Genomic DNA, 22,966 nt, shown 5'->3' with positions numbered 1-22,966 from the left:
TCTACCAGCTCTTTATAACTCTCTCGAAATGAAAGAATAATGGTTAGGCATAAAGTTATGAGTAAAGACACTCCTGCCCCTCCCTTTTGTTTGTTTGTTTGTTGTTAACTCATCTAAGGGTCTTAACGCCTGGAATGTTAGTGTTGAGTTGTTTTCTAGTGCCTTGGGAGCATAGGAAGAGACAGGGCTGGTGGTCACCTCTATATTCCTTGTTTACCACATCACAGACAAATACTGGAGTACTTAAAATTCTTAAAAGATAGAATCTGATCTAGTCACTTGGAAAACCAGTTTTTAAAACACTTTTACAAAAAAAACAGTGAAGACAGAGAAAATTATATTTTTTCAGTTTTTTTTTTGTTTTTTTTTTTAAAAGAGGAGACCACTGTTTGCCTAGGAGGGCAAACTTCTGGAAATGTACTAACATGGCCTTTTAACAGTGTTATCTCCCATTAGTGGGATGAATGGCAGAATTTTTTTTTTTTGGCCTAATGACTTTTCTAAAAAACTTTTGTACAATAAATGTTATTCATAATAGTAAATATTTTCTGAATGTGGAAGAACTGGGACTTCATACACTCCTTTGGGGAATGGAAAATGGTACAACTACTTTGAAAAACAGTTTCAGTGTTTAAAAAAGTTAAACATATGCTGGCCATATGACCCAACCACTCCACTCTAGGTATTTACCCAAGAGAAAATGAAAGTGTATTTTCATGATGAGGACTTGTACAAAACTGTTCAAAGCAGCTTTATTGGTAACAGCCAGAAATTGGAAACAATCCAAACTTCCATCAACAGGCGAATGGATGAACAAACTGTGACAGCTATCCATACGATGGAATACTATCAGCAATAAATAAGGCATGGAGGTTTCCCTGGTGGCACAGTGGTTGAGGATCTGCCTGCCAATGCAGGCGACACAGGTTCGAGCCCTGGCCTGGGAAGATCCCACATGCCGTGGGGCAACTAGGTCCATGAGCCACAACTACTGAGCCTGCGTGTCTGGAGCCTGTGCTCCGCAACAAGAGAGACCGTGACAGTGAGAGGCCCGTGCACTGCGATGAAGAGTGGCCCCTGCTCACCGCAACTAGAGAAAGCCCTCGCACAGAAACGAAGACCCAACACAGCCAAAAATAAATTAATAAATTTTAAAAAATCATTGAATAGACAAGGCATGAACTATTGGTACACAGAATAATGGATGAAATAATGAGGCTGAAGGAAAAGAGCAAGACAAAAAAAGAGTATGTGCTGTATGATTCTTTTTATTTAAAACTCTAGAAAAAGCAGACTAATCTATGTAACAGATGGTTGGTTTCCAGAGGGTGGAGGGAGCATCAGGAGCCTAAGGACACTTTATCCATTATCTTGAGTATGATGATGGTTTCTCAAGTGTATACATGTAATAGAACTTATTAAAGTGTATACTTTAAGTGTAATTTATCATATGTCAATTACACCTCAGTAAAGCTCCTTTTAAAAGAAAATAACCTAATAAGACTCCACGCTTCCAGTGCAGGGGGCATGGGTTCAATCCCTGGGCAGGGAAGTTCCACCTGCCGCGTGGCGCGGCCAAAAACAAAAAAATAACCACAAGAAAACCTAAAAGCACAGGTACCCGTATCTTTGTTAGGCCAAGGAAGAATGAAGTCCTTGAACAGAAAGAAAAAGAAGGATATTGAAGTAGGGCGAAAATAGGAATAGGTTAAAGCTCAAATGAGTTGGGTTGCACCTCAGTGGATCTCAGTCAGCACTTTTCTGGGGTGAACTCATCAGACAGCCAGAAAATCCAGGCCCCCTGGAAGGGGAGGAAAAAGCACACATAGGGCATTTGTGCCTGGGCTCTTTCAAACGTTATGTCACTAATCAAAGTGTGGTACATGCATCACAACATCAGCAGCACCTTGGAGCTCTTAGAAATGGAGACACTCGGGCCCATGCTAGACCTACTAAATCAGAGCCTGCATTTTAACAACATCCCAGGTGACTCGTATACACATTAAAGTTTGTGAAGCTGCTGACCCAAACTATACAATAATCCAGAAGGTCTTTCTTTTACAGGTAAAGAGACAGTTTCAGAGAATTAAGATGCTCGTCCACGTTAGCTCTGAGCTATGATTCAAATGCTGGTCCATGTGATTCAAAAGGCCTCATAATGTCCACTAGACAACCACTTCTGAGAAGGGGTTTGTGGGAAACGGTTCATTGGGTGGCTTGGACCAGGGCAACGATTAAAAGCATATGAGAAGGTGCAGAGAAGCAGGAACAAGTAACACAATGTATGGTAGTTTTTATTTAACTCACATTTGTTTTTGTCTGCCCACAAAAATAATATATGCATGTGGTAGAAAATTGGAACAATCAAAAAACTATATGGAATTCCCTGATGGTCCAGTGGTTAGGACTCCAAGCGTCCACTGCAGGGGCCCAGGGGTTTGATCCCTGGTTGAGGAACTAAGATCCCACAAGCTGCGCAGCGTGACCAAAATAAATAAATAAATAAAATTTTTTAAAAACTAAAAATACGAAAAACTATAAAGAGGAAAATTAAAACCACAGTGACCCTCCAACCCAAGAGAATTATCATTAAATGGTTTAATTTAATGAGTCTGAAGGTGGTTGCCTGCTCAGAAGTCCATCCTGAAAGCATGTCTTTATGTGTATAACTGAGTCACTTTGCTGTGCAGCAGAGATTGGCACAGTGTTGTAAATCAACTATACTTCAATTAGAAAAATAGAATTAACAAAAAAGTCAGTCCTGGTTAGATCTGTTTTGGGGCTGGCAATCCTCAGTCTTCTGTGTTAAATTCCATTGAATACAGCCAATGTCAGTTGAGTGCAGGCTTTGTGGCAAATGGAAATACTGTAAGGATAAATCAGAAGATTCCAGACTGCCAACCAGGAGAATCCAATCTAGAGTTCAAATCAGCCCAATAATTAATTTATTAGCAGCCACCTAAGGTGTTCATGCCCACTGAATTCTCAGATATGTGCTGTTACGTAACAGGCAACAGACCCAAAGGAAATGGGACACAGAGGGGAGCCGTTTTGTTTCCTGATAGTTTCAAAGTCAGACGCCATACAAAGGAGGGCAAAAACCTCACAAGATCCCGGGAAGGCAAGTACTATTCTCACTAATTGAGGGAGAGTATGTGGGAAGCCTAAAGTTGAGACAGGTGAAGTATCTCGTTGGTGAGGAATCTCTGCCTCACAGGCTTGTGTGTAACCACCACGCTCTTCCAATTGTCAGGGTGATTTTATTGGGAAAACCACACAGACTTGGTATAAAATAAATCAAGCAGTACAGAACTATAAACAGTAGTAACCGCAGTGTTTCAAGCACTTTTTATTTTTAATTACAATTCTGATACATGAATGTATGTCTGTTGCAAAACTACAAACAGGTCTACTGAGTGAAAGTGAAAGTTGCCTTCCTGTGTCTCTTCCCATCTCACTGTCCTCTCCTCAGGAAACATTGTTAAGCTTTGGCGCCTATCCCTTCATGGATATATATTGTATATAGTTTGGAAGGTGAGGAATTTTAAAATTATAACTACAGAGACTGCTATTGTTATGTGTTAAGAACTCAGTGCTCACTAAAAGCATAAAGGGAGTTAGAGGTAGCATCGGTCCTCAGCTTGGATGGAGAGAGCGTTAGGGAAATGCTGAAGCCAAGACCCGCTGACACTGTGGGGACAACAGGACAATCCCAGGAGCCAAGGATCGGGCACCGTCCCGGGGTGCCCAGTGACTAAGTTCCAGGCACAGCCTCCTTTCATGGGTGTTTTCCTCTCATAGGTCCTTGCGTCTGCATCTCAGAAACTACTTAAAACTGCAGAATTCCTACTTGGATTTTCTATCCTGCCTTGGATTCTATTGAGCACTATTAAAAACGAAGACTCTCCTTCAAATGCCCTTTTTCCCTTTTGGCAAATTCCTGTACGCCTCACCTTCTCACTTTCCACATTGCTTGGCTGACACTTGCCTCTGGCCAATTGCAGTGTGTGGTCCTTTCTGGCTGTCCCCTGCTATGTTGAAGCTGCATCAGATCCTTTCCTCTCTACTCTCTGGTGTCTTGGACCTTTCTAAACTCTTCTCCTAAAAGAGGACTGTGAAGAAACCAGTGCCCTGAGAGTTGCGTGGGTGAGGTAGGCTCCACCATCTCCCCGAAGAAGCCAGGCTATGAACGGTGGGGTGCGGCTCAGAGAGAATTCATTCAGCATTTATTGGGGGCAAGGGAGATTCCACAAAATTTGGATCATTCTATAAATACTTACTGAACTTGCTTATTTCCATTTCATAATATATCATCGATACTATCCATGTCGTTATGTACAGAGCTGCCTACTTATCATTAACAATATTATACTTTTCTCCTTACCATACCTTGTGGTATGGAGACTAATGCCTCCCCCACTCCCACCCTCCCCCCAAAAAAGGATGTTCATAGCCTAATTCCTGGAACCTGTGAATATGTTACCTTACATGGCATAAAGGGCTTTGCAGGTGTGATTAAGGTTAGGGACCTTGAGATGGGGAGATTATCAGAAATGATTGGGGTCCGCCCAGTGTAACCACATAGGACTTAACAGCAGAGAACTTTGGGACTTCCCTGGTGGTCCAGTGGTTAGGACTCTGAGCTTCCACCTCAGGGGGCACCAGTTTGATCCATGGTTGGGGAACTAGGATCCTGCATGCCTCGCTGAGTGGCAAAAAAAGAAAAGCAGAGAACTTTCCTGACCGTGGTCAGAGGGAGATGTGACTACAGAAGTACGATCAGGGAGATGCAGCATGCTGGTTTTGCAGATGAAGGAGGGAGCGTGAGTCAAGGAATGTAGGCAACTTCTAGAAGGTGGGAAAGGTAAGGACATGGAATCTCCCATAGTCTGCAGAATGGAAAGCAGCCCTGCCTTAATTTTAAGCCCGGGAGACTTGTGTTGGACTTCTGACTTACAGAACTGTAGGATGATAAAGTGTGTTGTTTGAAGCCATCAGGTTTGTGGTAATTTATAACAGCAGCAAGAAAAAAAGAAACAAACCCCCTTCGTACTGCTGCAGAATCCTACAGTTTTGGGCCTTGGTTGCCAGGAGCCTAGCTCAGTGTAAATATTTGCCTTTTCAATGTTGTCTTTACCTGTCGGTTAACCAGATCTGGCCACACAGCGCATTTTGGGTACTCTCGTGTGAGGGAGGGCTATCATCAGCTCAGCAGCTGAGGGGGGAGGAGTTTTGCTGTAGCCTGGCTTGGTCAGGAGCCTTGGTCCTCCCCCTCCTACCACTGACCCGACTGAGCTGGGTCAGCCCCAGTGATGTGGGCCCAGCTGGCCCTGACATTTCTGGACTATTTCTCTGACCCCACGCACCCAGTGGGCCAAAGCACTCCTGCTGTACCTGCTGTTGCCAGTGCTGAGCAGGGAAGGAGAGTAAGAAGAGGAGCCCTCTAGTCCCCAGGACAAAGGTGCCCCAAAGCTTTGGCTTCTTTCTTCTTAGCCTGGCCCCAACCTATCCATCAGGCCTCAGTGTTCACAGCAATCATTCTGGTTCTACAAACTTTTACTATCACCTTGCTAGGTGCTGGGCACTGGGCTGGTCTGGGGAAAACTTTCTTCAAAGAATTCATGGACTCTGGTTTATATACCTTTAATAGATTATGATTCCAGGAAAGCAACCTGTTCCACGTGGAGGGGTCAAAGAGCCTGTGAACGACTTTGGAGCCAAGAAAAAGAATGTGGACTTAACCTTTAGACCATGATGCTGGTGCCAGTTGAGCTGGGGTTTTGTTTTTGTTTTTTCCTTGTGGTTTTCTTCTGAGCATTTTTTGTTTGATATTTTAAAAAACTTTTCCACTAAGCTTAATATTTTTCCAATTATAAAATTAATATCCATTGTGAAAAGTTCACACAATGTAGGTAAAAATAAAGATAAAAATTTAAATCACCTGTTAACCCTCCATCTAAAAATATCCACTGCTAATGAATTGATGTTTGTTCCCAGACTTTGTCTATTCATATACAGATATAAGCATGGATATATATGTTTGGAAAGATGTAATCATTCTGCCCATATTTCTTTGCAACAGCTTTTTAATTTAATGATGTGTCATGGACAATATATCTCTTTCTATAATAAAAGATGTACATAGTTTTTTCATACTTTCATTGCATTTCATTATATGAATATTCCATATTTTTATCCAATCCTGTATTGGGGATGTTTCCAGTTTTTTCTATTATAACTCATCCTGCACACTATGAAACTGCCCTCTGGTCCATGTACTATTTAATGGTCATGGTAGTGGTGTCAGCCATTCAGGTTTTGTGCTAATCCATCTATTTGAAAGTAAGCAGAAAAGCAGAACTTACTCCAGTCTATTTAACATTTTATAAAGGGGGCTGAAATGCAATAAACTGTCACAGTAGAGATTATTAATAGTCTTATAACCATGAAAAAAGAGCTCTAACTTGCATTTTTAACATAGAGAATTAGCCTCACTTTTAGTTTTATTCAGAAGTTCTGTAAAGCCTGTGTGTTTCTGCTGAACACAGGATGTGGGCACAGAACCCAGAGTCGCTGAGGGGCTAGATGAGGCGCAGATGGGTCTCAGGTTTTGCCACCAGCAGTCCCGAAGTGCTTGTTTTTGTTGTTGTTTCTTTTTCTTTTTACTCCTGAACTTCTGAACCAGTTTTCCATTTACAGCAGCCAAGAAGATATGGGATTATGTGTGTAACTCATGCAAAAGTGTTTTTAACTTGAACATCTGGCTTCTACATTCTGAGTGTAGTACCCATGAGTGGGTAGCCAACTCAAGCTCACGGGACCCAGTGAAGGGCAAGCATCACCAGGTGGACCTTAGGGGTCCACAAGCACCCTGCCCTGAAGCACTGAGAACTTGGCTGCTCAGTAATTGCCTCAAGATCCACCCAGGGATTTCCTATCCAATTTAATGGAGGAGAGCTTAAGGATTGAGAGACCATAACTTCACAGTTCGTATTAAGGGTGTGGAAAACAGGGATCCTCTTTTTAAATATCTGCTCCCCAATACTGATCCCAACAAACTGCACTCACAACCATGGATGGTTAAAAATGCACTTTAATTCTCTTGCCCTTTGTAGAGTTTTCTTTCTCATGAATTAGTGTTCTGTCGTTTCTACCAGGATGCAGTGGTTGGGGATGCTGGCCCTTTAACAGGGGAGCAGGGGAGGGGCTGGGAATTTTTTTTTTTTTTTTTTTTTTTTTGCGGTACGCGGGCCTGTCACTGTTGTGGTCTCTCCCGTTGCGGAGCACAGGCTCCGGACACGCAGCCTCAGCGGCCATGGCTCACGGGCCCAGCCGCTCCGTGGCACGTGGGATCTTCCCGGACCGGGGCACAAACCCATGTCCCCTGCATCGGCAGGCGGACTCTCAACCACTGGCGCCACCAGGGAAGCCCTCTTCTTTTTTTCTTTTTTCTTTTTTTTTTAAAGAGGATGTATTTTGTTTTTTTGTTTAAATTTTATTTATTTCTTGGCTGTGTTGGGTCTCGTTGCTGCTCGCAGGCTTTTATCTAGTTGCAGCGTGGCAATGCGCAGGCTTCTCATAGCGGTGGCTTCTTTTGTTGCGGAGCATGGGCTCTAGGCAGGAGGGCTTCAGTATTGCGGCGCATGGGCTCAGTAGTTGTGTCTCGTGGGCTCTAGAGCGCGTGGGCTTCAGTAGTTGTGGCGCACGGGCTTCGTTGCTCCATGGCATGTGGGAATCTTCCTGAACCAGGGATCGAACCTGTGGCCCCTGCGTTGGCAGGCGGATTCTTAACCAGTGGGCCATCAGGGAAGCCCTGACTTGCATTTTCCTAATGACTCATGTGTTGAACATGTTTTCAAGTGCTTATTGGCCATTTATATATAACTTTGTAGAAATGTCTACTTAAATCCTCTGTTTACTTTGTAATTGAGTTATTTGTTTTTATTGTTGAGTTCTAAGAGTTCTTTATATATTCTAGACCTTTCTGAGGTATATGATTTGTAAATATTTTCTCCTATGGGTTGTCTTTTCACCTTCTCGATGGTGTCCTGTGAAACTCAAAAGTTTTTAAAAGTCAGTTTTTACCTTTTTCAGGTCACTTGCGCTTTTGGTGTCACGTCTAAGAAACCATTGCCTAATCTGAGATCATGAAGATTTTTTTACAAGAGTTTTATAGTTTTAGCTCTCACATCTAGGTCTTTGATGTATTTTGATTGTTTTTTGTGTATGGTATGACTAACAGACCCAACGTCATTCTTTTGCATGTGGATATTCCATTTTTCCAGCACCATTTGTTGAAAAACTTACCTTTATATACTACAGAATATCATTGTAGAACATTGAGTAATAGAGGAAAAAAGGAAATTTGTCACTTATAAATCTATTACTCAAAGTGATCTTGTTTACTTTCAGGATTATTTCCTTATAGTTGTTTTTTCTTAAATATTAATGTTAACAATCAGGTGTTATCTAGTTAATCTTATCAATTTTATAGGTAAGTACTGTTATTATTTCCATTTTACAGATGAGGGAACACAGAGAGATTAGGAATTCCAATTCAGATGTACTTGGGCAGTAAGTGGTAGTGCCAGGATTTGAACCCAAGCGGTGTAACTGCAGAGCCTCTGCACTTATACAATGTGCAGGCATGTGTGAGTTAAATTATTATTTTGTGGTATTACAGCACTGTTCTAGCCTTAGTCTCCCCCTACATACAAATGAGTGAACATGTATGATTTAATTGATAACAACAATAATAACTAAACACATACTCTTGTTCCCACCATCCAGGCAACAACTCAGGTATCTCCAATATCTTTAAATGTGTGCCCCTTCTGTTGAATGTGTGTGCCCATCCCCATTCTATTCCCTTACCTTGCCAGCCTCAGAGTTAACTACCATTCTGAAATTTTCTACCATTCCCTGTTTTTCTTTATCTGACTTACTCCATATAAATATATACCCAAATAATGCTATTTAGTTTTGGCTACTGTTGAGTTTTGTATAAAATGGAATCACTGTATATATTTTGGGGGGACTTGCTGGGTTTTTCTTCACTCAACATTTTTTGTGATTCATCCATGTTAATTTTTATAACAACAATTCGTTCAGTTTCACGCCTGCATAGCATTCCATTGTCTGAATGTATCTTTATCCAACTTTAGATTGTTTCCGTTGTTTGCTGTTAGAAACAGTGTTGGAATTAAGTTTCTTTTTTTTAATAGATCTTTATTGGAGTATAATTACTTCACAATAACTGTGTTACTTTCTGTTGTACAACAAAGCGAATCAGCCATATGCATACACATTTTATACATCTATTGCAGCCCGTGTGCAAGAGTTCCTCTATGTTAGTAGTAGAATTGCTGAGTCATAGGGTATGTGCATCTTTAATTTTACTACATAATACTCTAGTTTTCCAAAGTTGTTTTATCAGTTTATGCTCTCAACAGCAATGTACTAAGTTCTCATTGAGGTATGTCTTTGCCAACACTTAGCATATCCAGATTTTTAAAACTTTTGCCTATCTTTTGGAATGATGGGTTTTAATTTGCATTAATGTTAAACACCATATATATATGGTGTGGAGTTTTTTGTAAAATGACTGTTCAAGTCTTTTGCCTATTTTTCTCTTGGGGTGTTGCCTTTTTCTTAGTGGTTTGTAGTGTTTGATATATTCTAGATACCAATCTTTGTTATAGGTATGGTGAATATATTCAATCTGTGGCTTGACGTTTTACTTTTTTCGTGGGGTCTCTTAATGTAGTTCTAAATTTTAATGAGATCAATCAGTCTTTTGCTATATGCATGTAATTTGTGACTTCTATGTTGAGGTCATAAAAATGGTTTTATATTTTTTTCCTATGTTTAAAATTTTTGAATCTTGCATCTAAATCCTTTTCCGTTGGAACTTACATTTGTGCATAGTGTGAGGTAGGGACCTATTTTCCCCCCACATATTGATAACCATTTGTCTCAGCACCGTGTTTGTTTTTTTTCAGAATCCTTCCTTTTACCATTGATCTGGAATGTCTTGTATGTCAAGTTTCCATAGATGCATGAGTTTGTTTCTGGGCTCTTTTCTATTCCATTGGTCTTTGTCCATCCCTGGGCCAATTCCATCCTGTTTTAATTATAAATCTCTCACTTTATTATTCTTCAGGTGTGTCTTTGTCTTTCTTCCTCCATTAACTCTCTTCCATATTTTAGGATCAGTTTGTCAAGTTTCATGAAAAACTATTAAAATTTTGTTAATAATTACATTAAATCTATATATCAAGTTAGGAAGAAGTGATATCTTTAGGATATTTAATCTTCCTATCCATAAACATACTCTCCCCCATTTTTTTTGTCTTCATTAATTTCCTCCAATAAAACAACTCCTACAATTTTTCCATTAAGAGCTTCCATTAACATCTTTTGTTAGCTTTACATTGGTGTATGCATTTATATTTAAAAACTGTATACATTTAAATATGTGTGTATTTAAATTTAAATACTATTATTTGAACATATATAGCATATATATTTATACTTAAGTACTATGTATATTGCTACTATAAATTAAATATTTTTAATTTACATTTTGTTACCAGTATAAATGCATTTAACTTTTACGTTGATTTTTCTGTCCAGCAAATTTAAATTCTCTTATTCAGTTAAATTCTCTTATTAATCCTAATAATTCATCTTTTATACCTTATTGACATTTCTATATAGTTAATCTATATATAACATCAAAATAATATAATTTTGTTTCTTCTCTTCAAATCCTTATTCATTTTACTTTTTTTCCTTGTCTTAATTTGCTGCTGGGACCTCTAGTATAATATCACTCAGAAGTAGTACTGGGCCTCCTTATCTTATCTCTGATTTTACCTGTAAAATACTGATATCTCTCTATTAATGTGTGCATGTGTCTGTTTATGTGTGTTAAGAAAACCCTTATAAGTCTATTAGCCTATTTTTCCTCCAGCTATGAGTTTTTTATCATAAACTCACTGAGTGTTGAAATTTAATTGAACACTTATTCTGAATCTTTGAAATAAGCATATAAATCATCTCCTTTAATCTGTTACTGTAATAAACCACATTAATTTTATGATTTTTAATGTGAAATATAACATTCCTTTAAAATGTGCAGAATATATGTACATTTAACAAAAAATTACAAAGCAAAATCTCTTGTAACCACCATCCATGTCAAGAAATAAAACATTACTAGCACTCCATAAGCTCCTGTGCCCGCTACTAGTTAGATATTAAATATTCAGTTTATGTGCTTATTTTTTGATTTCTTTTTACATAGAACTGATACATTTCTTTTCCTCTTCCTTTCTTCTCACATTTTAGGCCTTCTCTCTGCCTGAAGTGCATCATTTAGAATCTCCTTTAGTGAGGACCTAAAGGGTACTGAAATCTGACTTTTTATCTAATGACGTTTACTTTGCTGTAATTTTTTAAAAGATATTTTTGTTGTGTATGGAATTGTATGTAGGCAGTTGTTTTACTCCATTCATGATTACTTTCTGCTATGTTCTGGATCCCACTGACATTGAGAAGTCAGCTGTTGTTCCTTTGAGAAGCTGAACACAGTGTTTTACCATTGTTTTAATTAGTGAAACAAACAAAATAGGCACAACCAAGTCTCTCTCTAACAGATGTAAGAGGTAAATATGAATTTTATATGGCAAAATGTTTTATCCACTGTAATAAATTTCCATAATTCTGAAAATTATCTTTCAAAATTTTTCCAAAATTCTAAGAAAAATTACAAATTGGAGGTTTACGCTAAACATGCATACTATCTTATTATCCAGTTTTGTATGCAGAAGAGACTGAAGAGTTCAGATTTGACCGAGATGTTGATGTTAAACCTGAAATTCTGTCTTTCCCACCTCTAGGCTGCCAGAGCCCCCACTACAGCTACCTGCCAAGACAGGTCAAATGTGGAGACGTAGCGCCCTAGGTAGAATTATAAAGAAGATGATATTTGCGGTAACATCAATACAACTTCTGATTTAATGCATAAAGCATAAAAACATATAAGCATTAAAAAGCAAGACAAGAATAACGGAATCACTTTGCTATACAACAGAAGTTAACACAACATTATAAATCAACTATACTTCAATAAACTAAATTTTTAAAAAAAAGAAAAATAAAAAGCAAGACAACAGAATTTGGAATTAGTCCAATCCAAATGAGGCATCTTCAAACCTGAAAAAAAGAAAAAAAGGAGTATTAGCAAATACATTTATTTTATTTGGATTACAGATAGCACCACCAAACTTATCTAAATTGTGCTGTATACATCACTGTTGGTAAAAGTAGTAGGTGCAGGTGATTTTCCAGATCCATTAAAAGAGCATATCCTACTAGTTTATCCCACTGGTTCCCCCACAACCTTAGAAGAATGAATGCTGGTACTATAGTTCAGATCCTGGCTCTACCATTTAGTATCTGTGTGACTCTGGGCAGGTCACCCAAACTCTCTCATGCTCTCGAAAATTACCTTCCCTGTCCTACAGTGTAACAGGAAATTTGAATAGGTTTTCAGTGCCAAGATACCCTGTGGAGTAAAATTTCCCAGAAAAGCTGGATTATCTGCCTCTGGCCTCCAACTGAAGATGCAGAGAAGTCCAATTGCTCCCTGTTTCATGCAGCTACAGATACTTGCAAGATACGTCTGTTATAGTAGCTTTACATTAGGTTACAACAATCTGTTTCCATTTCTTTCCTCTATTGGACTGGGAGCTTCTAGAGGCCACAACAGTGCCCACACACTTAGGAACGGTGCATCTGCAGAACCATGTCACTCTTCCCTTCTGGCTGAATAACAAAGCAACTGCCATGCAAAGGAAGGGACGGTTCACTTTTGAAGGCACAGAGATGCCCAAGGCAGAAATAGCAGAAGAAAGAGCAAACCCTTGAAGGTGCTGTGGGTAACCGCAGCCTCTGTCCTGTCATAGCACACCTGTAGCTCTTCTGTCCTCCCTTTAGAGGGTCAGTGATGCTGGCAGAGACACACTCAGGGTCACATGCCTTCCTCATGCCACCCCACAGGAGAAGGGAATGTGACCCCGTGGGGTTCTTCTCTGCCTGCTAAATTGCTACCCTGATGAATGTCCTCCAGACAGTGCGGGTTATCATATGAGAGCTGTCTATAACAGTCCCCAGGATAGTGACATTAAAAAAAGATTTTCTGGGGCTTCCCTGGTGGCGCAGTGGTTAAGAATCCGCCTGCCAATGCAGGGGACACAGGTTTAAGCCCTGGTCCGGGAAGATCCCACATGCCGCACAGCAACTAAACCTGTGCACCACAACTACTGAGCCTGTGCTCTAGAGCCCGCAAGCCACAACTACTGAGCCTACATGCCACAACTACTGAAGCTGGCACGCCTAGGCCCGTGCTCCGCAACAAGAGAAGCCACCACAATAAGAAGCCAGCCCACCACAACAAACAGTAGCCCCCACTCGCTGCAACTAGAGAAAGCCCGCACGCAGCAACAAACACCCAACGCAGCCAAAAATAAATAAATTACTTTATAAAAGAAAGATTTTCTTAAGATTAGAAACTTACCTCCATGATGCTGGTTACTGGTCTCGATCTACAGAAAAGAAAATGGAGAAAGAAAAAGAGAAACAGTTAAGTTTCACTTTTGAAATACTATGTACTAACAAATGTCTAAAACTGTTATAAATAAAGCTGGCAGAAGAGCCCACTGTCCCTCACCATGAGTGCCTCGTTAAGAAAAACCCAGCAGGTCCCCACCTTGCCTACTAGCCTTAGATCCCAAGCCAGCCAGAGAACTGAAGGAGTCTAGGATTGGAGGGCACTACCATAGCAGGACTTACAGACAAGACCGGTGCCTTCCTGAGACTCTCCTTGGTCCTGAGTATCCCTGAGGCTATCAGGAAGGCCCAAGGAAGCCAGTAGGGAAGAATCATTGGGAGTGCCTGTGCACTTGTGGAAGTGCTGCTACTGCTCCCTGCTCTCACTACAGGGAAACCACTGTCTCCGTGACCACGCTGTGCAGAGATCTCTCAGAAGGTGCCACTAATCAGAGCTTTAATAACATTCCCTGATAATCCCAGTATGCACATGTTCTTATATCAAGGCAGCTTTATGCTGTGGCTATGTTCAGATACAACTGTCAGCAGCTAAGGAAGGAACTTGAAAACTTACCCCACTTAACTTTCTGGGGCTCTCTGAGAGTAACGTGTTTCACGCGGCAGATGTACTCATCCACTGCGTTGGGAGTGAACTCAGCGTGGACCAGAAGGTAGAAAGACCAGTCCTTGCTGAAAGACAGGTCTGATTGCTCCACCTCCATCTTCTCCCCATTCTTCAGCAAATCAATCTCAATCTGGGGTGGATGGAACCCAGACACAAAGCAGTTCAGGTAATTTGGTTTTCCATTCTCTGCGGGGTGTCGTGAGTAAACCTGAACCTTCGGAGGACCTGAGGAGCAGCAGGGGAAGACAGATGAAATTGCAGAGTATTTCACTTGGGGCTACCTTGGTCTAAAGCTAGATCAGGCCCCAAGTGTTTCTATTTGATCCTCCATTTCTCCCAATTCCATTTCCCCTCATGCCAAATGAGCTTCCATTTTTCCAAAAGGCAGCCTCCATTTTCTGGGATAAACCATGACTTAGTATCTTTCCCACATAATTCCCCTACACGTGCCTTTCAGGCTTTTTCTAGCAGATTTCTCTTAACATCTTCTTCTGTCAGTGAAGATTGTGCTGTATCTTTAATAATCTTTCTGTGGAGAATCTCAAGAACTTTTCATTGGCTCCTCAGCACCCACAGACTTCCTTATCACTCAAAAGTCTACATGATTTGGCCGTAATCTACTTATCAAGCTTCATTTCTCACTTCACACTCCCCCCATATTAGCCACATCAAAAATTCCCGTTACTGTACACTGTTTCAACCCAGTCAATTTTTTTCCCTTATGTTTACTCCTTTTTTTTTTTTTTTTTTGCCTCCTGCCTAGATCCAGACCGATCAGACTTCTCAATATGTGCTTAGTACAGTGCCTGGCACACAGCAATTGCTCTGTAAGTTGCAGGTGTAAATATTGTTACCTCCTTGCTCTGAGACCTGATTCAACCCAAAGTATGTTCTTGCAAAACACAACCTCATCATCCTACCCCAAGTTTACACACCAAACCTCTACCTGATTTTTTTTTTTTTTTTTGCCATACGCGGGCCTCTCACTGTTGTCGCCTCTCCCGTTGCAAAGCACAGGCTCCGGACGCGCAGGCTCAGCGGCCATGGCTCACGGGCCCAGCCGCTCCATGGCATGTGGGATCTTCCCGGACTGGGGCACGAACCCGTGTCCCCTGCATCGGCAGGTGGACTCTCAACCAGTGCACCAGCAGGGTAGCCCCCTCTACCTGATTTTATATGTGATTTCATGAGCTTGAAAAAAAAGAAACCAGACCAAAATGCCTGCAGAAGATGGCAGAAAACTTAAATGAAGTTGGGCTGGGTAAGAACAATAGGGAAGGGTGAGGACTGTGGCACATGCGAGAGAACATACTGTCACCATTAGAAAACCAAGTGGAATAATGCACATGGGAATGGGCTTTGCATTTTTAATTAGCATGCTCAAGTGATTGCCATAATCTGCCAGGTTGGGAATACTGCATAATGCTACAGAACAGTGGTTTCCAAAATGGGATGCATGACTAGACCCTCCATAGGGATGTAAAGAAAATATTATAAACTCTATTTCTATATTTTTCTTCCAAAGTGAAGTGTTACTGCTACTAAATATACAGAATGACACTAATACATGTTAATAATCCACCTTTAAATACAAATACATTCAGGGTACATGATGGCAAAAGTCAGTTCATCCTTCATGTACAGAAGGTGGTGGGGTAAGGAGGAGAACCAGGCTATTCTGATCAGATGTATCTGTCTAGAAACATCCTATCATCAAAGAAAAGGTTCCTAGTCCCACCAAGAGCTGTACTGAGAATCCTAATGAACACTGATTTTTTTTTTTAATCAATTTTACCTTTTTTTTTTTTTTTTTTTGGCTGTGCTTCGGGGTTTGTGGGACCTTAGTTACCCGACCAGGGATTGAACCCGTGTGCTTGGCAGTGAAATGACTGGAACACCAGGGAAATCCCATGAATGCTGATTTTTAAAAAATAAATTTAAAAGTGAAGATAAATCAGAAAGCCCTTCACATTTCAACTTCTAATAATCAGGACATAATAAATGCCACAGGAATCAGAGCACTGATTCATCCTGCCTGGAATTCACTCTTTGAGGGAGCCAGGGAATTTTCTGCAAGAACATCACAATAATCTCTTCCAATAGTGGGAAGAGTATCAGAATCTGGCCTCAGCCACTAATGGCTCTGTGACTTTGGGAGAGTTATTTGAGCTTCTGTAACTTAATTGAAGAGTTAATGTATGCCCACAGTGAAATAAAACCCACACAGGGGAAAGAGCAGAAAATACACCCCCTAGAGGCAATCGCAATTACACATTTCTTGTATATCTTCCAGAGAAGGTCTTGTGTATGTTCCAGGCATTACTTCGGAAATATTCAAATTAAGATAGTCTTAATGTCATTAATGACATTAAGTTTTTCGAAAGACTTACATAGTCATGTAATAATAGTGATGATACAGACATTATGCTTTATTTTGTAAATAACTTTTAAACTAACTTCCTTTTTCTCATGAACAACAACAAACAAACAAACATACACACACACAAAAAACAAACAAAAACCCGCTTCACAGAGCCTTTTGTGAGAGAGAAAAATCTGAGGGTCCGGTATATTGCAGGGTATTTAGAAGGTACTGAGTCAGTATCCATGGTGTCCCTGACAGACAGCTTGGGGAAGCATGTTGATTACTCTTATCCCTAGTATTACAAACTTTCTGAATGATAAACCTTCGCTTACTCAAAACTGAAAGTACATACTCAGTTCATCTTGGAAAGAACCAGGCAAGGAGCCAAAGGAGGAGCCCTCTGTGAAGAAAGGCAACAGGGGCCCATGTCCGCCCAGTCTGCTCCCGAGAATCTCTCCCCAGAAGGCTGTGAAAAACGCACGGATTACAGGCAAAGGGCTCACGACCCCCCAAATGCTCTGGTCAGGCTCTACTGTCTGCCATAAATCCCCTGCGTGATTAAGTTACTTCAGCTCTTCTAGCCTCCCTTTCCTCATCTATGACAAGCTGATGATAAAGGCACCCTGTTTACATCGTAGACGCATTTCACAATTAAATGACATACAGCACATAGCGCAGGTCAGTAAGCCGCCAACGGGTAGCTCTATGATTATTATTAAGAGCGACAGGTAGCGGGAACAAGAGAATGAACGACGTGAAGCGCTATATAAACACCTCAGGACATTCCACAAGAGTCGCGTGCAACTTCCTCGCCGTGGTTTGGTCGTCGCGGATTTGGGGAACGTGCAGAGAGGCAGCTGAACCTGGCGGGCGCCTGGAGGAAGCTCGAGGCCCTCGGGCTCCCAGCGGACTGATACACCCTGGCGGCGACTCCCCCAAAGCCCACGCGTGGTCTCCACCCATTCGCAGCCCCCAACCCAGCCCTTTGGGACCCGCCAGCCCGCCCTCAGCTCCCGCTGCACGGGGGGAGCCAAAGGCCCCACGAACCAGCGGAAGTGAACCCCTCCCCCACCTCGGTCGCTCTGTCCCGACCCACCCGGTGCGGGCGTGCCAGAGGTCCCCTCCCCCCATCCCGGAGAAGCCGGCGTCCTGGGCTCGCACCCCTCCCCACTCCACACACCCCCACCGCCTCCACAGCCCGAGAGAAAACCTCGTGCTACTCCACCGAACCTTGGGATTGGGACCGGGGGGTACGGAGTTAGTGCCCAGTGGCTGCGAGCGGGACAGGGACGAGCTGGTGGAAGAGGGAAAGGGAGGAGGGGACACTCACGCTGGACGGCGTCCAGGCCAGACAGCGAGAGAAGCCCGAGCAGGACCAAGGTCACGAAAGGAGCCATCGCTACAGGAGCAGCTCGGGTGTCAGAGTGAGGACCCGGTCCCGCGCCCGCACTTATAGCCAGGCCCAGGCCGCCAATCAGAACCGTGCCCGCCGGGGCGTCACCGGTCTCCTAGCGAGCGAGGCCCTGGCAGGTTAGAAAGAGGGACTTCCCGGTTTTCAGTTTCATTTTCTGATAAGTCTCGTGATGCTTAGGAAGGCAGGGTTGAACCGGGTGGATTCGCTGTCTGTACATCGGCGCCCTCTTATCAGGGATGCGCGCCCAAGCTTGGGGCGCGGACCGCCCACCCGAGAGCTTCAGTCCGAGGGAAACTTCGCTTTTCGGAACAGCATCAGAAACGCTAAGGCACTTGCTCCCCAAACATGCCCCAGCTAGTTAGGAGCCTAGAACCTGGTTTTCGATCGGGAAAACTGAAGCCCAGAAAAATTAATGAGAGTAAGGACAGAGATTGAATGGTACTGGGCAGAATCAGACCTTGGGATCACAATTATAGCCCGGAAATACGCTGTAGGGCTTCGGGATTCTTTGGGCAAGAAAAGTCGTCCAGAAACCTCGAGGCCTCATGAGGACTGCTCAGAGAACCGTCCAGAGTGAAGGAGGACCTGCTTGCTTCCTGAGTCCCTTCGGGGAAAACCCTGTGTGGAGAAAGTCTGGCCTGTATCTTGCCTCTGTAGTTTAGGTAATTTTCTTTGTTTTGTTGATTTGTGGGGAAATGAACCCTGATAGTAAAAGGTAAAAGCAGTAACTGCTTAGAGTGTTAGACTACCGACCCCGTGAGGAACATCATTCCCTGCGAATTACCACACTAGAATGGTGCTTGACATGGAGTACATACTTGGTAAACTGACTGAATGAGTGAATGGATGGATGGATGGAAGGATGGATGGATGAACCTACGAATGAAAGAACGAACGAACATGTGAGGGAATACGTGAGTAAATATTAGGATGTAGGAATTACCCCATTACATTTTTATGGATAGGAAAACAAAGGCTAAGTGTTAGGTTTCAGATGGGCCTGATTCATTTGTCATTCGTGCTTCAGACACTTGGAAGATAGAGGACTGGGAAATTTTAGTGAGAATTCGGGTTGCATCTGCTGTGGGCCCAGCCAAAGAAGTTAGGCCTACTGACTCTAAGAGCGTGTCAGTGTTAGACTCCTTAAGGAAACCTCCACTCCAGAAACCATACCATAAAAAGATGCTGACATCACCTGGTGGCTGAGTCCAGGGATCTTTTCTGAGTGGAACACTCAGAAGAGGAAGTGAACCATGGGGAGGGGAAGGGGCAGAGATCTTGGAAATCACCCTGGTTTGCACTTGAAGGGAGTTGGTTGGTGCTTCCCCAAAGAGCACAACCAATGTCATCTGGATTTCTTTTACATATTTTTAGAGGTTTCAACTAGCCCTACTGTGGTGGTTGTGTCTAAACTAGAAAAAGTAGGATACTCTCCCCAGACCTAATGAAAGGAGATAATGCACAGAGAGAGCCCCGGGGAGCACAGAGGGAGTGTTCAGTAATGATTAAGAAGTGTACTATGATTATTGATGCTAGTTTCCTATTTTTTCTACCAGCTCTTTATAACTCTCTCGAAATGAAAGAATAATGGTTAGGCATAAAGTTATGAGTAAAGACACTCCTGCCCCTCCCTTTTGTTTGTTTGTTTGTTGTTAACTCATTTAAGGATCTTAACGCCTGGAATGTTAGTGTTGAATTGTTTTCTAGTGCCTTGGGAGCATAGGAAGAGACAGGGCTGGTGGTCACCTCTATATTCCTTGTTTACCACATCACAGACAAATACTGGAGTACTTAAAATTCTTAAAAGATAGAATCTGATCTATTCACTTGGAAAACCAGTTTTTAAAACACTTTTTTAAAAAAAACAGTGAAGACAGAGAAAATTATATTTTTTCAGTTTTTTTTTTTTTTTTTTTTTTAAAGGAGACCACTGTTTGCCTAGGAGGGCAAACTTCTGGAAATGTACAAACATGGCCTTTTAACAGTGTTATCTCCCATTAGTGGGATGAATGACAGAATTTTTTTTTTTGGCCTAATGACTTTTCTAAAAAACTTTTGTACAATAAATGTTATTCATAATAGTAAATATTTTCTGAATGTGGAAGAACTGGGACTTCATACACTCTTTTTGGGAATGGAAAATGTTACAACTACTTTGAAAAACAGTTTCAGTTTTTAAAAAAGTTAAACATATGCTGGCCATATGACCCAACCACTCCACTCTAGGTATTTACCCAAGAGAAAATGAAAGTGTATTTTCATGATGAGGACTTGTACAAAACTGTTCAAAGCAGCTTTATTGGTAACAGCCAGAAATTGGAAACAATCCAAACTTCCATCAACAGGCGAATGGATGAACAAACTGTGACAGCTATCCATACGATGGAATACTATCAGCAATAAATAAGGCATGGAGGCTTCCCTGGTGGCGCAGTGGTTGAGGATCTGCCTGCCAATGCAGGCGACACAGGTTCGAGCCCTGGCCTGGGAAGATGCCACATGCCGCGGGGCAACTACGCCCTTGAACCACAACTACTGAGCCTGCGTGTCTGGAGCCTGTGCTCCGCAACAAGAGAGACCGTGACAGTGAGAGGCCCGTGCACTGCGAAGAAGAGTGGCCCCTGCTCGCTGCAACTAGAGAAAGCCCTCGCACAGAAACGAAGACCCAACACAGCCAAAAATAAATTAATTAATTAATTAATTTTAAAAAATCATTGAATAGACAAGGCATGAACTATTGGTACCCAGAATAATGGATGAAATAATGAGGCTGAAGGAAAAAAGCAAGACAAAAAGAGTACGTGCTGTATGATTCTTTTTATTTAAAACTCTAGAAAAAGCAGACTAATCTGTGTAACAGATGGTTGGTTTCCAGAGGGTGGAGGGAGCATCAGGAGCCTAAGGACACTTTATCCATTATCTTGAGTATGATGATGGTTTCTCAAGTGTATACATGTAGTAGAACTTATTAAAGTTTATACTTTAAGTGTAATTTATCATATGTCAATTACACCTCAGTAAAGCTCCTTTTAAAAAAAAATAACCTAATAAGACTCCACGCTTCCAGTGCAGGGGGCATGGGTTCAATCCCTGGGCAGGGAAGTTCCACTTGCCGCGTGGCACGGTCAAAAACAAAAAAGAACACAAGAAAACCTAAAAGCACAGGTACCCGTATCTTTGTTAGGCCAAGAAGAATGAAGTCCTTGAACAGAAAGAAAAAGAAGGATATTGAAGTGGGGAGAAAATCGGAATAGGTTAAAGCTCAAATGAGTTGGGTTGCACCTCAGTGGATCTCAGTCAGCACTTTTCTGGGGTGAACTCATCAGACAGCCAGAAAATCCAGGCCCCCTGGAAGGAGAGGAAAAAGCACACGTAGGGCATTTGTGCCTGGGCTCTTTCAAACGTTATGTCACTAATCAAAGTGTGGTACATGCATCACAACATCAGCAGCACCTTGGAGCTCTTAGAAATGGAGACACTCGGGCCCATGCTAGACCTACTAAATCAGAGCCTGCATTTTAACAACATCCCGGGTGACTCGTATACACATTAAAGTTTGTGAAGCTGCTGACCCAAACCACAACAATCCAGAAGGTCTTTCTTTTACAGGTAAAGAGACAGTTTCAGAGAATTAAGATGCTCGTCCACGTTAGCTCTGAGCTATGATTCAAATGCTGGTCCATGTGATTCGAAAGGCCTCATAAGGTCCACTAGACAACCACTTCTGAGAAGGGGTTCGTGCGAAACGGTTCATTGGGTGGCTTGGACCAGGGCAACGATTAAAAGCATATGAGAAGGTGCAGAGAAGCAGGAACAAGTAACACAATGTATGGTAGTTTTTATTTAACTCACATTTGTTTTTGTCTGCCCACAAAAATAATATATGCATGTGGTAGAAAATTGGAACAATCAGAAAACTATAAGGGGCTTCTCTGGTGGTGCAGTGGTTGAGAGTCCGCCTGCCGATGCAGGGGACACGGGTTTGTGCCCCGGTCCGGGAAGATCCCTTGTGCCGCGGAGCGGCTGGGCCCCTGAGCCATGGCCGCTGAGCCTGCGCGTCCGGAGCCTCTGCTCCGCAACGGGAGGCCCGCGTACCGCAAAAAAAAAAAAAAAAACAAACAAAAAAAAACTATAGGGAATTCCCTGATGATCCAGTGGTTAGGACCACGAGCTTCCACTGCAGGGGACCCAGGGGTTGATCCCTGGTTGAGGAACTAAGATCCCACAAGCTGCACAGCGTGACCAAAATAAATAAAATTTTTTAAAAATTAAAAATAAAAAAAACTATAAAGAGGAAAATTAAAACCACAGTGACCCTGCAACCCAGAGAGAACTATCGTTAAATGGTTTAATTTAATGAGTCTGAAGGTGGTTGCCTGCTCAGAAGTCCATCCTGAAAGCATGTCTCTATGTGTATAACCGAGTCACTTTGCTGTGCAGCAGAGATTGGCACAGTGTTGTAAATCAACTATACTTCAATTAGAAAAATAGAATTAACAAAAAAGTCAGTCCTGGTTAGATCTATTTTGGGGCTGGCAATCCTCAGTCTTCTGTGTTAAATTCCATTGAATACAGCCAATGTCAATTGAGTGCAGGCTTTGTGGCAAATGGAAATACTGTAAGGATAAATCAGAAGATTCCAGACTGCCAACCAGGAGAATCCAATCTAGAGTTCAAATCAGCCCAATAATTAATTTATTAGCAGCCACCTAAGGTGTTCATGCCCACTGAATTCTCAGATATGTGCTGTTACGTAACAGGCAACAGACCCAAAGGAAATGGGACACAGAGGGGAGCCGTTTTGTTTCCTGATAGTTTCAAAGTCAGACGCCATACAAAGGAGGGCAAAAACCTCACAAGATCCCGGGAAGGCAAGTACTATTCTCACTAATTGAGGGAGAGTATGTGGGAAGCCTAAAGTTGAGACAGGTGAAGTATCTCGTTGGTG

General features: G+C 42.1%; 1 protein-coding gene across 2 annotated transcripts; it reads right to left on the bottom strand.

The window, feature by feature from the left end:
* Nucleotides 1-12,002: 12,002 nt before the first annotated feature.
* LOC307183105 (beta-2-microglobulin) lies at nucleotides 12,003-18,091 on the bottom strand (the record flags this gene model as incomplete). 2 transcript variants are annotated; one of them, XM_079915133.1, is made up of 4 exons in its annotated part: nucleotides 17,935-18,084; nucleotides 14,189-14,464; nucleotides 13,583-13,610; nucleotides 12,003-12,219 (listed from the first exon to the last, which is right to left on the bottom strand). In XM_079915133.1, the coding sequence occupies exons 1-3, from the start codon at nucleotides 17,999-18,001 to the stop codon at nucleotides 13,597-13,599; spliced, it is 357 nt and encodes a 118-aa protein (XP_079771259.1). In that variant the 5' UTR covers nucleotides 18,002-18,084. The 2 variants fall into 2 exon arrangements, with proteins under 2 accessions (XP_079771259.1, XP_079771258.1); XM_079915132.1 differs by lacking the exons at nucleotides 12,003-12,219; nucleotides 13,583-13,610 and having other exon boundaries at nucleotides 14,157-14,464; nucleotides 17,935-18,091.
* Between the last annotated feature and the right edge of the window lie 4,875 nt (nucleotides 18,092-22,966).

This window comes from Stenella coeruleoalba (genome assembly GCF_951394435.1).
Source record: "Stenella coeruleoalba genome assembly, chromosome: 2".
NCBI classification, from domain to species: domain Eukaryota; kingdom Metazoa; phylum Chordata; class Mammalia; order Artiodactyla; family Delphinidae; genus Stenella; species Stenella coeruleoalba.
This window is presented reverse-complemented; position numbering and strand designations above follow the sequence as displayed.